This window comes from Staurois parvus, unplaced genomic scaffold (genome assembly GCF_062004578.1).
Source record: "Staurois parvus isolate SC_StPar_1 unplaced genomic scaffold, SC_StPar_1.0 ptg001008l, whole genome shotgun sequence".
Classification (NCBI taxonomy): Eukaryota; Metazoa; Chordata; class Amphibia; order Anura; family Ranidae; genus Staurois; species Staurois parvus.
The window spans coordinates 757621-775778 of NW_028318804.1; the positions used below are offsets into that span (position 1 = coordinate 757621).

An 18158-nucleotide genomic window follows, 5' to 3' on the forward strand; every position below is an offset into this window, starting at 1 on the left:
GAGCATGTGCAGAGTGACTCCTAGAGCTCTGTACTATTAGTAGATGGATTTGGGACAGTAGAAGGGGAAGATCAGAGAAGACAGGATCAAACAGCCTTTTTACACAGTGCAGAGGATTAACCCCTTAGGTTCCACAGTGAGTATAACAAGCATGCTTTACTGCATCTACAGACTGATTGTACTGTTGTGGGTTTAGTAACACTTTAAGCACATGTTACAGTCTGATTGTACAATCTCCTTTAGATCTACGAACAACTATGCAGCACAAGGGGCCTGCCTGATTGTATACAGAATGACTAGATACTGTAGATTAGGTAGGTCTTCTTATTCCATAGATATGGCCAGATTGTTATGTGTATGGTGATCCTTACTCTTTTAAGCAAGAGAAACCTAATACTTCCATCCATGCTAAACAGCATAGATGAAGGATACTCCATGGCCAGTTGTTGTATTCTGACAGCTGCAGTGACTGCCTCTTTCTGAATACCCAAACAGTGACTGCAACTAATAAGATGCAGTCACTGTTCGGCCAATAATTTTCATCCCGGCTCAGATGATGTGTAAAGTGACTGGTGTGATGATGACAGGGCCCCCCATGGCTTGAATGTAGTCCAGTTCAGCAGGAATTGGCCAAAAGTTTGAGTCATGTATGGCTGTCTTATATTTATGTCACAAGTCTTTTCTTTCAATGTAGTGGCATCATAATTGTACTCTTTGCCATTCAGCTTGCATTGTTGTTTGATTGTGCAGGTTGGCACGAATCTGACTGATCTGACCATACAGAGGGCGCGAATCACTGTACGAGAAGTGGGCGGATCTATGGGACCCATTTGGCCCAGTTATTACAAGGATTGCAGGATTGTAATGGTATGTTTTTGCCAAGCTGTTGTATTGTCAGCTTTAACCTGTATGTCTAAGTGTAGCTATAAATGTATTCCAAGCATGTATGGGGTAAATTAGACAAAAAGCTTTAAAGTGGTTGTAAACCTCAGACATGAAATATGAACAACACCTATCCCTCTATAGTGTATACTTGTCTCAATCCAGAGCACTAAGTGTCATTTCTAAATATAAATAAACAGCGCAAATTTAGATAATTAATCAATATAATAAATCATATAAAATAGGTGCATAAATTATTCGTGTTTGCCCTTAATCTTAAACAAAAACACCCAAAAGTCCATGTGCTGAAAACATAATTAAATTGTAGAAATAAAAGTGCCAACTTCTTTTCTTCAGAAAATACTTTCACCTTCCACCAGTGCACAAACCTACATCGAATACACTCACCAGAACTTGGTGAGTAAAGGACCTTTAAGGAATTTTTAGGGATCCTAAACCCTCTTTGGTGCCACGCTAGGGAAAATCTTCACCCTCCGAATAGACTCCACCATCCAACCAAAAGAAAAAAACTCACATAGCATAATATTGTCACACAATAGTAACTTTTTCCAAATGGAGATTAAGGCCACTCACATGTTAAACACTTGCTAAAGGCATGTTTATTATGTATAAAAGGCTTCAGTTCCAGCAGATATACAAACTTTTCCTTCCAGGACTCTCACATCCACAGTGGAACAAAGACAGGACTCCTCTTAGACCAAACAGTGAACCAAGATGGCCGCTGGAACGCACCGCTCAGCGTGCGCTCCACTCACCGGAAATGACGTCAGGCGCATGAAGTGTGGACCGGAAATGCGTCAACGTGTTTCGCCCCTCCCATAGGGCGTTATCAAGACACCCATCTCCCGTCCTCACTCACTTAAATATCAATAGAATACCCTCCCCTCCGATTTGATTGGTCAGACCACCTCCCAGGATAATTTCAGAGGCTGCTCCTCCCACTCCAAGACGTGAGAGACCTTTACAAAATGCCGATCCACATAACAACATCATGAATTCTAACAATTGATATAAACAATTCAATTAAAAACAATATCTTTATAGTTTAATATAATTCATATTAACAAATGTATATCTATCTAAAAACAGATTGCAAAATAAAAAATGAAATATAAAAATAAAAATAGATATAAATAAAAATAAAATTAAAAATGAAAATAAAAATATAAAATATAAATAAAAATAATAATTAAAATAAATGAATAAAAAAATATAAATAAATAGAAATGAAAAATAATAAATAAAAATAAATAAAAATAAAATAAATATAAAAATATATAAATAAATAAACATAAAAATCAAAAATAAAATAAACAATATAAAAAATATCAAATATATAGCAGTCTTTAAACACTAAATTCTCTACTCTTACCAATCTGACAGGAAACAGTTGATATCTATATCTGAATTTAACCCCCTGGGCAACAAGGAACCCAATTTTAGGATCCATCTCGTTTCATTCTGTGAGATGGACTTGACCCTATCTCCTCCCCTCCAAGGTGCTAAAACTCGATCAATCCCACAGAATTTCAAACAAGATGGGTCCCTATTATGATACATTCTAAAATGATGGGAAAGACTATGATACTTATAACCTTTTTTAATATTTCTAATATGTTCCCCTAATCTCACTGACAATTTTCTAGATGTTCTCCCTACGTATTGAAGATGACATGGACATTCTAACACATAGGTGACAAACGAGCTATCACATGATATAAAGTTTTTTATCTTGTAAGAGGAACCATTTGAACAAGAATAAAACGTATTGTACCTTCTGATATTATCTCCTTTCATTGTTTTACATACCAAACATCTTTTACATTTAAAAAACCCCACACTATCAAGAAAAGTCGCCTTTTTCTTTGGAATATCTGGAACATTTTTTGCTAATTTTAATCTAAGTGTAGGTGGTTTTCTATAAACAAATGAAGGTTTCTTAGGTAATAGGTCATGAAGAACCTCATCCCTTTTTAAAATCTGCCAGTGTTTTCGTATTATATTTTCAAAAGCCTTATGCTGATTCGAATACCCCGTTATAAAGGATAATTCCCCTCTTCTATTTTCTTTCTTTATTTTATTTAACAAATCTTCTCTTCTGATTTTACTTACCTGGTTAACTGCACCTGTTAATATCTCCTCTTTATAACCTTTCTCCCTAAATCTCTCTAACAAAGTATCTGCTTGCTTATGAAAGATCTCCTTATCATCACAATTACGTTTCAGTCTTATCAATTGGCTTTTAGGGATGGATCTTAGCCAATTCCTATTGTGGCAACTATGTGTGGGGATGTATGCATTTCTATCGACTTCTTTGAAATGAGTCTTAGTATAAAACGAATCTCCTTGTTTGTAGATAGTTAAGTCCAAGAAATTAATCGCTTCTGTACTAATATAGTTTGTAAAGGATATATTATAAGGATTACACCCCATTTCATGAATGTAATCCTCCAGTTCTTCCTTTGTACCCTTCCAGATTATCACTATATCGTCTATAAATCTTTTATAGAGCAATAACTTATGATTCTTCTTTTCAAACATTGCTTTATCTTCCCACATACTCATAAAAAGATTAGCTACTGATGGAGCATACTTCGCTCCCATTGCCACCCCGGTGCACTGTCTGTAATAACTATTCAAATGCCAAAAATAGTTATTCGACATTGCTAAATCAAGACATTCAAGAAGATATTTAATTTGTTCAGCTTTTAACCCTGATTTTTCCTTTAATGACCATTTTACCACTCTTAAAGCATCAGCATGCCTAATATTTGTATATAATGCATTAACATCTACACTTGCCATGACACAATTACCTTCTATTCTTACTTGTTTTAAAACTGAAATTAAATCACCACTATCCTTCAAATACGATGGAAAGACCGAAACTATAGGCTGTAGGAATTTATCCACATACTACCCCAGCCTAGAGAAAAGTGAATCGATCCCATTTATTATGGGTCTTCCCGGTGGTTTCATTAAGTTCTTGTGAATCTTAGGTAATTGGTATATAACTGGAGTAACAGGTGCGTTCGGTACTAAATATTTTGCCTCTCTCTTATTCAAAAAACCTTCTTTTTCACCTTTTTTCACTATTTTCACAAGTTTATTTTTATAGCTTTTTATAGGGTTACCCTTAAGTAATTCATAAGTACTCCTATCACCCACCAATCTATTGAGTTCCTCATAGTAATCCTTCTTATTCAATACTACAACACCTCCCCCTTTGTCCGCTGCTCTTATTACAATATCATTATTCTTCTCTAGTTGCTGGATACCTCTTACTAAATCATGCTTAGTTCTCTTATTCGGAAGAGATAATAACTCCAAGTCATATTCCACCATCTTCTTAAATGCATCTATACAACAATTATTCCCCACCCTAGGATTGAATACAGATTTATTTCTTAAATCAGTATGCCTATACGGACCTTCATTCTTCTCATCAATTTTTTTCCCATCAATTTTCTTTTTTTCGTTATGGAAATCTTTTCCCATCTGATCTTTATTTTTACTCCAATATTTTTTTAAATTTAATTTTCTAATAAACTTTTGCAGGTCTATATAGGTCTCAACTTTATTTAATTTCCTATCTGGTGCAAATTTCAAGCCTAGTGCTAAAACTTTTAATTCCTCCTCATTTAAAACATAATCACTTAGATTGAAAATCCCTATATTCACATTGACCTTTTCCTTTTTCCTTTTACCTCCTCTACATCTTCTCTTTCTCTTTGTCCCCAATAAGGGTCCTGGTAATTTGGGTTCTGAAAGTTTTGAAAATTTTGAAAATTTGGAGGTGGTCTCCATCCCCCCTCCCCCCCCTGGGCGGGTAATAAGGGCCCCCTCTTCCTCTCCAATTGGAATTTCCCCTTGTATTTCCCCCTCTCCATGGGGGACCTCCAAATCCCCCCCGTGGAAAAAACATACCCTCATTCTGATGACTATAAGGGGACCCCCCAAGTGGTCCAAATCTATTTTGAATTGGTACTCTGTAATTTAATGGGGCACTTTCATCGTTCTTTTTATTCGGTGATGAATTTATATGATTGTTTTTAGAATATCTCACAACCGGGGTTTTGACCTTTAATACAGGAGTTTCCGAATCTAAATCCTGAACCTTAATATCCCCCTCATTAGAGGAGTTTCTAGAAACATCAGTCCCTTTACTGGTATCTTCTTGCCATTTATATACAATTTGGGTTTTATAATCTTGCATATCTCTCCCAAATTTTTTTCTTTTTTTCTTTTTTTCTTTTTAGTATCTTCATCTATTTTGTTGATACTATCCTGTACCTGTTTTGCCTTTTCTTTAAAATCACTAGACTCACTAAAAGGGGCCATTTTCTCTCTTAGATTACAAATAACATTTTCTAGAATGTTCAATTTTCTCTTCCTTCTCTGTACAATTAATTCCATGAGTTTTTTCTCAACATGGTTGAAAAATGCAAACCACTCTTCATCTAAATCTTTTCCCACAAGCCCATCACTAGGGGCCACTTCCCATCTTAGTCTTCTTGGAGTGATACCTTCTTTAATATACTTTTCCAGTGTCACTACATCCCACCACGCCCTTACTTGTTTATCCAGGGAATTTTTTAATATTTTAAAATCCTTGGACAAATCTGTGCTATCTATGTTATGTGAAAAAATATCATCAACATTCACCTTTCTTTGAGAGACAAAATTAAATAATTCCATGGCTGCAGAATCACTATACAAGGATTAAACTAGAATGTACCAACCCTGTATACAAAAATGTTTATACAAGAAAACTTATTTCGGCGCCAAAACTTTCCAAATAACACTCTAAAAATGCTGCTGTGCCAATCGTGAAAACACAAACAATATAAATATAAATAAACAGCGCAAATTTAGATAATTAATCAATATAATAAATCATATAAAATAGGTGCATAAATTATTCGTGTTTGCCCTTAATCTTAAACAAAAACACCCAAAAGTCCATGTGCTGAAAACATAATTAAATTGTAGAAATAAAAGTGCCAACTTCTTTTCTTCAGAAAATACTTTCACCTTCCACCAGTGCACAAACCAACATCGAATACACTCACCAGAACTTGGTGAGTAAAGGACCTTTAAGGAATTTTTAGGGATCCTAAACCCTCTTTGGTGCCACGCTAGGGAAAATCTTCACCCTCCGAATAGACTCCACCATCCAACCAAAAGAAAAAAACTCACATAGCATAATATTGTCACACAATAGTAACTTTTTCCAAATGGAGATTAAGGCCACTCACATGTTAAACACTTGCTAAAGGCATGTTTATTATGTATAAAAGGCTTCAGTTCCAGCAGATATACAAACTTTTCCTTCCAGGACTCTCACATCCACAGTGGAACAAAGACAGGACTCCTCTTAGACCAAACAGTGAACCAAGATGGCCGCTGGAACGCACCGCTCAGCGTGCGCTCCACTCACCGGAAATGACGTCAGGCGCATGAAGTACGGACCGGAAATGTGTCAACGCGTTTCGCCCCTCCCATAGGGCGTTATCAAGACACCCATCTCCCGTCCTCACTCACTTAAATATCAATAGAATACCCTCCCCTCCGATTTGATTGGTCAGACCACCTCTCAGGATAATTTCAGAGGCTGCTCCTCCCACTCCAAGACGTGAGAGACCTTTACAAAATGCCGATCCACATAACAACATCATGAATTCTAACATTTGATATAAACAATTCAATTAAAAACAATATCTTTATAGTTTAATATAATTCATATTAACAAATGTATATCTATCTAAAAACAGATTGCAAAATAAAAAATGAAATATAAAAATAAAAATATAAATAAAAATAAAATTAAAAATGAAAATTAAAATAAAAATAAAAAATATAAATAAAAATAATAATAAAAATAAATGAATAAAAAAATGAATAAAAAAATATAAATAAATAGAAATGAAAAATAATGAAAAATAATAAATAAAAATAAAATAAAATAAAAATAAATATAAAAATATATAAATAAATAAACATAAAAATCAAAAATAAAATAAACAATATAAAAAATATCAAATATATAGCAGTCTTTAAACACTAAATTCTCTACTCTTACCAATCTGACAGGAAACAGTTGATATCTATATCTGAATTTAACCCCCTGGGCAACAAGGAACCCAATTTTAGGATCCATCCAAGTGTCATTTCTGCCTGCTGCCTCATTCTTCTGCTACCAGTTTTCCTGACACCAAGAGAAAATAAGGTGATGAGGGAGCTTCAGCATACAGCTGGTGATTGACAGCCTTGACAGCCTTGTGGCGGAACCGTTCCGCCTGGGCTTCCTCATGCGGAGCGATGCGTCTCACCAGGGGCGGACTGACAACTCATGGGGCCCCCGGGCAATAGGGGATCATGGGGCCCCTGTGTCCTTGCCCAAACTCAAAAAAGCCTATGAAAAGGTACCAGGGGCATCTCATGTGGCCCCCTACTGACCCCAGGCCCTCGGGCAGTGCCCGAGTTTCCAAATGGTCAGTCCACCCCTGCGTCTCACCCAATGGTCCCCTTTTCCAGCAAGTCTTCCAGCACTCTGTCAAGGCAGGTATTAGAGCTCAAAACCAATCCTTCCCTGCTATCCCAAACCACGAGTCGAAACTTCATGCAGGGTGAAATGAATGAATCTTTATTAAACACAGCTCTACAAAGGGGAGAAAACTGAAACAGAAAGGGCAAAATGTTATCACAAAGGGACAGTTCATCACAAGCCTCATCTCTTTTGCTGTGTGAAGGGGGGGGGGGTCCCTTTCCTCCAATCAGCTGTCAGAGCTCCTCTCTGACTTGGGCTGGCCATGCATTATACAATTTTCTTATGAACTTTGCTTTAGATTTACCAAAACCATATAATATGAGGTCAAATTTAAACAACACTTAAAGCTGTGTCCATATAGGCAGGCCCTTGCACTACATAGTTGAAGGTAAATCTAAAGGAAATTGGACAGAAAATTGTATAGTGTATGGCCAGCCTTAAGGTCTACAGAGTTCATAATGTATGGCCAGCTTTACTATGTCCTAAAACAAACAGTTTGCAGTGCATTCTGGGCTATTGCTAAAGTGTTAAAAGACAAATGTCAGCTTGATGTGAACAGCTACAGTGGATATAAAAAGTCTACACACCCCTGTTAAAATGTCAGCTTTCTGTGATGTAAAAAAAAGAGACAAAGATAAATAATTTGAGAACGTTTTCCACCTTTAATGTGACCTATAAACTGTACAACTTGAACAACAAACTGAAATGTTTTAGGTGGAGGGAAGTGAAAATAAAAAAACAAAATAATATGGTTGCATAAGTGTGCACACCCTCAAACTAATACTTTGTTGAAGCACCTTTTGATGTGATTCCAGCACTCAGTCTTTTCGGGGATGAGTCTATCAGCATGGCACAGCTTCACATCTTGACTTGGCAATATCTGCCCACTCTTCCTTGCAAAAACACTCCAAATCTGTCAGATTGCGATGGCATCTCCTGTGCACAGCCCTCTTCAGATCACTCCATAGATTTTCGATTAGATTCAGGTCTGGGCTCTGGCTGGGCCATTCCAAAACTTCAATCTTCTTCTGGTGACGCCATTCCTTTGTTGATTTGGATGTATGCTTTGGGTTATTGTCATGCTGAAAGATGAAGTTCCTCTTCGTGTTCAGCTAATATTGTGATAATATTGACTGGTATTTGGAACTGTTCATAATTCCCTCTTCCTTGACTAAGGCCCCAGTTCCAGCTGAAGAAAAACCGCCCCAAAGCATGATGCTGCCACCACCATGCTTCACTGTGGGTATGGTGTTCATTTGGTGCAGTGTTGTTTTTGCGTGAAACATATCTTTTGGAATTATGGCCAAAAAGTTCAGTCTTGGTTTCATCAGATCAGAACATATTTTCCCACATGCCTTTGGGAGACTTCAGATGTATGTTTGCAAAATTTTGCCGGGCTTGAATGTTTTTCTTCGTAAGAAAAGGCTTCAGTCTTGCCAATCTACCCCATAGCCCAGACATATGAAGAATACGGGAGATTGTTGTCACATGTACCGCACAGACAGTGCTTGTCAGATATTCCTGCAGCTGCTTTCTTGTTGCTGTAGCAGCCCAGACCAGTTTTCTTCTTGTCTTTTCATCAATGTTGGAGGGACGTCTTGGTGATGTCACTGTTACGCCATATTTTCTCCACTTGATGATGTCTGTCTTCACTGTGTTCCATGGTATATCTAATGCCTTGGAAATTCTTTTGTACCCTTCTCCTGACTGATACTAACAATGAAATCCCTCTTATGCTTTGGAAGCTCTCTGTGGACCATGGCTTTTGCTGTAGGATGCGACTAAGAAAATGTCAAGAAAGACCTACTAGAACAGCTGAACTTTATTTGGGGTTAATCAGAGGCACTTTAAATGATAGCAGGTGTGTGCTGACTCCTATTTAACATGATTTTAAATGTGATTGCTTAATTCTGAGCACAGCTACATCCCCAGTTGTAAGAGGGTGTGCATACTTATGCAACCACATTATCTCCTAGATTGTAAGCTCGAAAGAGCAGGGCCCTCGATCCCCTCATGTTTTGCATTGTATTGGTATTGTTCTGTCACATGTTCTGTCCCCCTTTGCAATGTACAGCGCTGAGCGAACTATTGGCGCTTTATAAATACTGTATAATAATAATAATAATTTTAGTTTTTTATGTTTACTCCCTCCCCCCCCCAAAAAAAAGATTTCAGTATATTTTTCAATTGAGTTTTACAGTGTATTGGTTGTAAATGGTTAGAAATGATTTATCTTTGTCTCATTTTTGTACATCACAGAAACCTGACGATTTAACGGGTGTATAGACTGTTTATATCCACTGTATATGCACTTAGGAGCCCTTCATTGACAACAGAAAAAAAAACATTGTGCTGCTGAAGTTGGCCAGCTGACTAAAGACCAGCCATTTATATATATATATATATATATATATATATATATATATATATATATATAAATTATATCTTCTTAGTAATAAACATTGAAATAAATCTATTAACAGAAAAATAATTGCATCTAATATGAGATCCTGGCAGCAATGCTTTTGACCAGCAGGTGGTGCCAATGCCCAATTCAGAAATCTCCCTAAAACATCACAGGAGTGTGTGGGGTGTGGTAGTTGTTTTGATGTGTTTTTAACACTGAAGTCCAGAAAACTGATAAATCCAAGACAAAATGGATACTGTATAAGAGAGCTGTGTTATCTGGCAAAGGATTTGTATTTCTTTCCATTCAGTCTTTAGATTTGCACAGATCTGCCACACAGCACAGCCCTGTCTGGCAGGGCAGGAGACCTGATTTTGCTGTGCTGCAGATTAGGAACACTTTACAGGTCTTGTCCCTCCTCCAGCATGTGACTGGACAGTGCATGGAGAAGCAGCAAACTAATGAGTCCACCTCTGTTGCTCTGCTTTCAGTTATTGGCATGTGCCTTGGTAACACATCAGCAATGAAGTACAGCTGATTGGCTGCTTGTGCTGCTTTTCCCTTTCCAGCTGTACTGTACAGGGTTTGCAGGGGCTTAGACCAAGTCATATTTAGGTACTTACAATATTTGCATTAAAAACAAAACGCATATACTGGATTCATTTTTTGCTATTATATCTGTCTGAAGTTTTATAGGCCCCATTCACATTTGCGAATGGGGCTATTTGTGATTAGATGCCAGAGACCTGGTGGGTGGGAAGCCCCATTAAATTTAATCTAAGGCTGACAGCTCCCATAGCTATTTGCAGCCACTTGCATGTAATTGCTTATGGAGTGATTAACTGCAGATGATTGGCCCTGGATGCAGAATGGAGCCTTAAAGTGGTTGTAAAGGCTCAAGGTTTTTCATTTTCATGCATTGTATGCACGAAGGTAAAAAACTTCCGTGTGTAGCAGCCCCCCCTAATACTCACCTAAGCCCCCCTCTCAATCCAGCGACGTGCACTGGAGTCTTGGCTAGCCCAAGACTTCCTGTCCTCATTGGCTGAATCAGAAGCGGGAGCCATTGGAATCCTTTAGATTGTAAGCTCCACGAGCAGGACCCTCACATTCCTTCTGTACTGAAATGTATTGTAATTGTACTGTCTCCCTTATATTGTAAAGCACTGCGCAAACTGTGGGCGCTATATAAATCCTGTATTATAATAATAATAATCACAGCCAGTGAGTCAATGAGAAGAGACAGGGGATGGGGGCGAGCCGTAGCTCAATGTGTGAATGGACACACAAAGCAGCGGGTGCCCCCATAGCAAGCTGCTTACTATGGGGGCACCTGACAGGAGGGAGGGACCAGGAGCGCCAGCGGGGGACCCGAGAAGAGGAGGATCCTAGCTGCTCTGTGCAAAACCACTACACAGCAGGTAAGTATAGACATGTTTGTTATTTTTTCTAGAAAAAAAAAGGATTTAGAATCGCTTTAAAACTTGCTAAACAGGTTAATCTGCAATCTTTAGATTTACCAACAACTGTGTAGCTTTGTGGCCTACATAAGCAATCCACTCAAGTTTCAGTTGAGCATAAAAAACATTCTAGAAAAATGAATTCTAATTGACTTTCCAAGTTTTGTATTCTTTTATTGAGATTAGCCTGTATAAGTGGATGTCTGCATGTCAACAATGGCTGACTATATCAGTTGGGGATAGAAATTTACTTCTTGTATTTTATTTTTTTTAGTTTGTTGTTGATGCCGCCAATCCAGTGCAGGTGTCGGCGTCCTGTATGCAGCTTCTGTTTGTGCTGTCCGCTTCTGCTCTGTCTTCTGCTTCTGTGCTCATTATTTTCAACAAAACGTAAGTAATGAATTGCATGTTTGAGCAAAACCACAGTGGGGGAGATTAACTAAGGCTAGGTTCACATCTGTGCGGGTGGTGCCGCTGCAGGTCCGCACAAAAATCCGTGCAGGCGCACCACCTACACAGAGGAATGCGGACCCGTGGGCTGGTGCCATTAGTTCTAATGGCACGCCACTCGCACTGGAAATTGCAACTGTACTGGGAACCGAGGTTCCCGTGTGGGATGCGGTTTCCAAAGAAGTGCAGGGACTTCTTCCCTGCATGTCACAGGGCACGGGAGTCCATTCAAATGAATGGGCTCTCGTGCCCACGCAAAACATGGCCCGCACGGCCGCATAGATGTGAACCAGGGCTTAAACTCGAACACTCAGAATCTGGTGCAGCTGTGCAAGCTTCTAACCTCAGCTTGTTCAAGCTTTGGAAATAATACCTGGAAGCTGACCGGGTTCTTTGCAGAGCTGCACCAGATTTTGCACCCTCCAGTTTTCGTAAATAACCCCCGGTGTATTATATGCGTGTTATCAACAAATAATGGTCATCCTCATGTGCATCATCCTCAAGTCTAAGTTCACCTCAGTATACAATATAATACACATGCTGTGCAATTTTGTAATTTTTTCTGGGTATATTATGTTACCTCTGGCACCATCCTCAGGACTCATCCTGACCTCCCTCTATTTTTCAGCCATGTGCTGTAAGGCTCACATTACCCTAGGAGTCAAAATGGCACAAATTGCAGTTAACATAATTGAAAGCAGAACTCCGGGCAAAAATGTTTTTTCATTTTCTTGATGCTGATTTCCTACCTTTACGAGATGGGGTTTACTGGAGAGTACAAAGTCAGGCTCACTTCTGCAGAGAAACCAATCAGCTTCTAACCTCACCTTGTTCTATAAAAGTTTGGCAATAAAACCTGGAAGCTGATTGGTTTCTACGCAGAAGTGAGCCTGATTATGTACTCTCCAGCTTTAATAAATAAACCCCAATGTCATCCAATTCTTAGATTGTAAGCTCCAAGGATCAGGCCCTCCTATCCCTCTTGTATTGAACTGTATTGTTGCTGTATTGTCTCCCGTTATATTGTAAAGCGCTGAGCAAACTGTTGGCGCTATATAAATCCTGTATAATAATAATAATAATTTTCTGGTTCAGTCAGTAGTTGCTCTGAAATATCCTATTCATTTTCAAATCAAACCACTGAATCTCTTTCGTTTCCTGTTTGTAAGAACGGTGGCTGCTATGCCTCCTATTCCCCCAGCCACTGGTCTTGGCACATCCCATCTGTAGTTCTTTCTCCAGGAAGCAGTGATGTGATTCAGCCCCACTTGCAGTGGTGGGTGGACCAAGACTCTCAGACACATTCAACATGTACAGGCTTAGTGTTCTCTACAATTTCACAGTTCTCACCAGCAGTATATAACATACATGCCATCCACTTATTCTTTTTCTTTTTGATACCACCAGGAGATTAAAAGAGAAAATATAACCTCCTCTTGGCGGTATTAAAAAGAAAAAGAATAAGTGGATGGCATGTGACATGTATTATGCACAATGATGCAGCTTTACTGTTCATATAACTACAAGCATAGATGCTTAATCTTTTTTTCATTATATTGATAGAGTATTTTTCATCCATCTTTTTTCTTCAGTCTACCCATGATGAAAGACAATGCTCTGAAACGCGTTGGGTACTCTAACTGAAGATATACTCATGCTTCCATTCTCATCATTCAGAAGAAGGTTCTAGTGTCATATAAAGCTTGCACTTGTTACTTCAGTCGCCTTCTATTTGTTGTTTTTTAACTATTGTGCTCTTTTGTGAAAAATATATGTTTTTAATCAAAGAATAAATGGTGAGCGCAAGACAAAAAAAGGAAACAATAAAGCAGCTAGCACAACGTGGCAAACCCTCTGTCTCCACGAAAACAATATAATATCAATGTGCAGCACTATCACAGCGCTAATGCAGCACTGCACATTGATATTATAGAATGTTTTTTAATATTTGTAGTAAAGTGATGTTATTTTTACTTTGGTATGTTGCCTTAAAAGTCCCATTATCGATTTGGGGAAAATCCTGTCTTTGAGACTATAAAAGCAGAGTTTTCTGCTACAGGGTCTACCTGACTGAATATCTATTGTTATGAATATCTTTTTTTGTGGACCTCCATTGGTGACTTCCAATTTTAAATGCTAATTGCCTGGCGTGAACATTTCAGTTATGGACTTGGAATGAGCATGAAGCAAGTGAGTCAGAATGGGGTTTATTTACTAAAGCTGGAGAGTCCAAAATCAGACTCCCTTCTGCCTAGAAACCAATCAGCTTCTAACCTCAGCTTGTTCAATGAAGCTTTGGCAATGAAACCTGGAAGCTGATTGGTTTCTAGGCAGAAGGGAGTCTGATTTTGGACTCTCCAGCTTTAGTAAATAAACCCCAATGTGTCAGAATGCCTCCTCCCACTAAATTTCAGGTCAGTTACTCAAAGTATTAAAGCAGGTTAGCCAGGACATTAGCTTTTTTTTTTTTTATAAGGAGTGGTCAGCAACGGCACCCTACATTTTGCTTCCATTCCAGTACTTTTATGTAAATATTATATTTTCCATAGAAATATGGCCAGCTTGCACAGGTGGTAACAGGCTGCTACAATATTTTAAATCAGGGCTTGAAAAAGCCGCTCGCCAAATGCAAGGAGAAATTCCTCTGCGGCGAGTAGCGAGCACAGATGAAGTATGGAGCGACTGCACCTGCGCTCCAAGCCTCATTGTGAAGCCAAGTTCCGGTTTACAACTTCCGGTTTCCGGCTTCTTCGGCTCTGCTGAGAGGAGACACCCTCTCCACCGCCGCGGGGGACTCGGAGGGACTACGAGTAAGTACTGTATACAGCATGTCATATCACTATAATGGAGTACAGGGGAGGGGGGATATACATACTGTATACATGCCATATCACTATAATGGAGTACAGGGGAGGGGGATATACATTACTGTATACATGTCATATCACTATAATGGGGTACAGGGGAGGGGGATATACATACTGTATACATGCCATATCACTATAATGGGGTACAGGGGAGGGGGATATACATTACTGTATACATGCCATATCACTATAATGGAGTACAGGGGAGGGGGATATACATTACTGTATACATGTCATATCACTATAATGGAGTACAGGGGAGGGGGATATACATTACTGTATACATGTCATATCACTATAATGGGGTACAGGGGAGGGGGGATATACATTACTGTATACATGTCATATCACTATAATGGTGTACAGGGGAGGGGGGATATACATTACTGTATACATGTCATATCACTATAATGGTGTACAGGGGAGGGGGGATATACATTACTGTATACATGTCATATCACTATAATGGAGTACAGGGGAGGGGGGATATACATTACTGTATACATGTCATATCACTATAATGGAGTACAGGGGAGGGGGATATACATTACTGTATACATGTCATATCACTATAATGGGGTACAGGGGAGGGGGGATATACATTACTGTATACGTCATATCACTATAATGGAGTACAGGGGAGGGGGGATATACATTACTGTATACATATCATATCACTATAATGGAGTACAGGGGAGGGGGATATACATTACTGTATACATGTCATATCACTATAATGGGGTACAGGGGAGGGGGGATATACATTACTGTATACATGTCATATCACTATAATGGGGTACAGGGGAGGGGGATATACATTACTGTATACATGTCATATCACTATAATGGAGTACAGGGGAGGGGGATATACATTACTGTATACATGTCATATCACTATAATGGAGTACAGGGGGGGGGGGATATACATTACTGTATACGTCATATCACTATAATGGAGTACAGGGGAGGGGGATATACCTTACTGTGTACAGTTTTATATTTTGGACTCTTTATTCTAAAGAAAAATGTAATTTGATAAGCTTTAAGGGGGCGTGGTTGTAGGCAGGGGTGGGGTTGGGGGCGGACCTGGGCAAGGTTGGGTAGGGCAGCTGGTGGAGAGTAAGTTTTGTGACCGGCTAGTAGGTCTGGACTCGAAATTTTAACCCCTGTTTTACATTAATACAAATATTTAAAAAAAAGGGTTCACCATTTCACAGTGCTTACTTTGTGCTTGCAGGGACCTGCCGTGCTGTATGTCTTTGGTGGAAATGAAGTCACTCTTCAGAATGGATGACATAATAACCAGTTCTCAGCAGCCAATCACAGTTATGGAAACTAGTGCCCTTGAAGGTACAGGACTACAAGAGGTTCTGCAGTGGCTGCATTCATCGATTGGGGCATAATGGAAGACTATTGAAAGCAGGTTTATCGCCCCTTATCAATCTGCACGTCACAAGTGTCGACAAACCACACAAGACCCATCACCCATAACACAGCCACTAGAACAGGGGTACACAATTATGGTTTCCATGAGACACTTTCATATAAAGGTTGTAGTGTGATGCTTGAAAGAAAAACTCGCTATGCACTGTTCACATCTATGCTGGCCACATAAGTATTCCTGAAGAATGTAACATTTCCTTTAGACTTTTGGGGGCCTATGTCAGCAGGCTTCGAGCTTGTGTCACGGCCATCAGTTTGATGTCTTTTTCTGAGATCATTCAGAATTTGACAGATGCTTTTTATCTGCAGATGACCTCCTTTTGATTAAGCTGGTTTTACATTCTTATAAGCTTGCATGGGCATGCAAAACTCACACTAAGCAAACAAACATACCTTTTAGGGCTCGATTACACAGGAATTGCCCTCTGAGAAGTGATCCATAGTGGAACGCTTTTCAATGGACATTTGACAGGTGGTGAGGCTGCCTCCTCACTTCCTATTTTAACTCCCAATGGCCCCCACTACCATGTCTTGCAATGCACACAGTTGTGGGATGGTTATAGCACAGGCCCATTCACTTGGTGCCCACCTAATGTAAAAGGGGGGTCCTTGTTTTTTTTTTGTTTTTTTTTGTCATGATGCAAAATATCACAACAGCAGCATGTCTATATCACCGTACAGCTGCCTGTGGGAGATGGTAAAAATGCAGCTCGTCTGCCTGTTTTTACCACCCCCTAACTGCAAGTGTAAACCCACCCCCTCTTGCCCAGGAGGGGGTGGGGTTTTGCAATTTCTATGAGGTCACAAATGGCTGGATTAACTCTGCTGCTAATGTAACTACTGCAGCACCCCTGACATGTAAACAATCTCCCAGCTACTATTGCATTTTTTACACTTTTACTCTTGGCTGCTGGCTTTCTGCTAATAACCTGCCTGATCATTTATACATGCTCAGAAATGTCCAATTCCAAATATCTGTTCGCTGATCTCCTATGTGAAGAATGAATTTGGATAGCACTTTGCTCTGAGCACCATGGACACTCAAATATGAATGCAAATACTCTCAACCGGTGCGAACCGATTCCAAAAACGGTTTTGTGCCACACGTATTAGGGATCTCCACTCTTTTTGAAGGCTTTTGAAGTGGCATCTATGGATAATTTGGGGTACTGTCGTTTTTCGTTGTTTCACAGACACTCAGTTTTAAGGCTTGACATATTTGCTATCTATTTACCCGACACAACACCTTTTATATTTTTACAAAAATTGCGTATTATATTTTGTGTGGACTGAAATTAAGTGTTATGTACTGAAAATGGAGCTTTGATAAACAATAGCACAAATATCGGTACATAGATGGTAAGGTTGAATAAAGACACAGGTCCATCCAGTTCAACCTTTGTGGATGTGAGCTCAACCTATGCGATTGTGTGGTATTAGAAACATTCCAACTTCCACCATTTTATTCTACAGGGTTTTTGGGGGGTTAAGTAATCTTCAGGCCTAAAATGTGCATTTTAACATGTGCAAGAATGAAAAAAAAAAAAAAATGGCCCCGGCAGAGAAAAGGTTAAAGGATAAATTCACCTTAACGATTGGTTTCACACTGCGGCAACACAAAGTCAGATGACAAGTCAAAACACATTCATTTAAAGGGGTGCCGCCTTAATCACTGGAACTTGAAAAGTTCCTGTACTACCTAGCTGCATCTTTGGTGGGACTTGAGTGCCATTTGTCATAGAAATGCTGTGTAGAGCGAGCGGGGCCAAGCTGCCCGCTCTCTCTCAATAGCTAGGGCGGCTCATGAGCCAACATGCACGGGTGCCTCCATGGAAAACGGCTTTCCAAGGAGGTACTTGCCAAAGAGGAGGAGCCAGGAGCACTAGTGGGGTACCCCAGAAGAAGAGGATTGGGCCTGCTCTGTGCAAAACCATTGCACAGAGAGCAGGATAGTATGACATGTTTGTTATTTTAATTACAAAAAAAAGAAGCTTTACTGTCACTTTAACCACTTCAAATCCGGACACTTTCACCCCCTTCCTGTCCAGGCCAATTTTCAGGTTTCAGAGCTATCACAC

At 39.2% G+C, this 18158-nt stretch overlaps 1 protein-coding gene across 3 annotated transcripts in view; it reads left to right on the forward strand.

Annotated features, from left to right (window-relative positions):
- The window catches only part of ARL16 (ARF like GTPase 16), a 33198-nt gene that overhangs the window by 8097 nt on the left and 6943 nt on the right, over positions 1-18158 (forward strand). Inside the window, exons 3-5 of one of the 3 annotated variants that reach the window (XM_089657528.1) lie at positions 751-867; positions 11595-11710; positions 15875-15987. In XM_089657528.1, the coding sequence (XP_089513654.1) occupies positions 751-867; positions 11595-11710; positions 15875-15987 (346 nt within the window). Of the gene's footprint in view, positions 1-750; positions 868-11594; positions 11711-13362; positions 13491-15874; positions 17477-18158 lie in introns of those variants that run through there. The other 2 variants (XM_089657527.1, XM_089657529.1) reach the window with 2 other exon arrangements.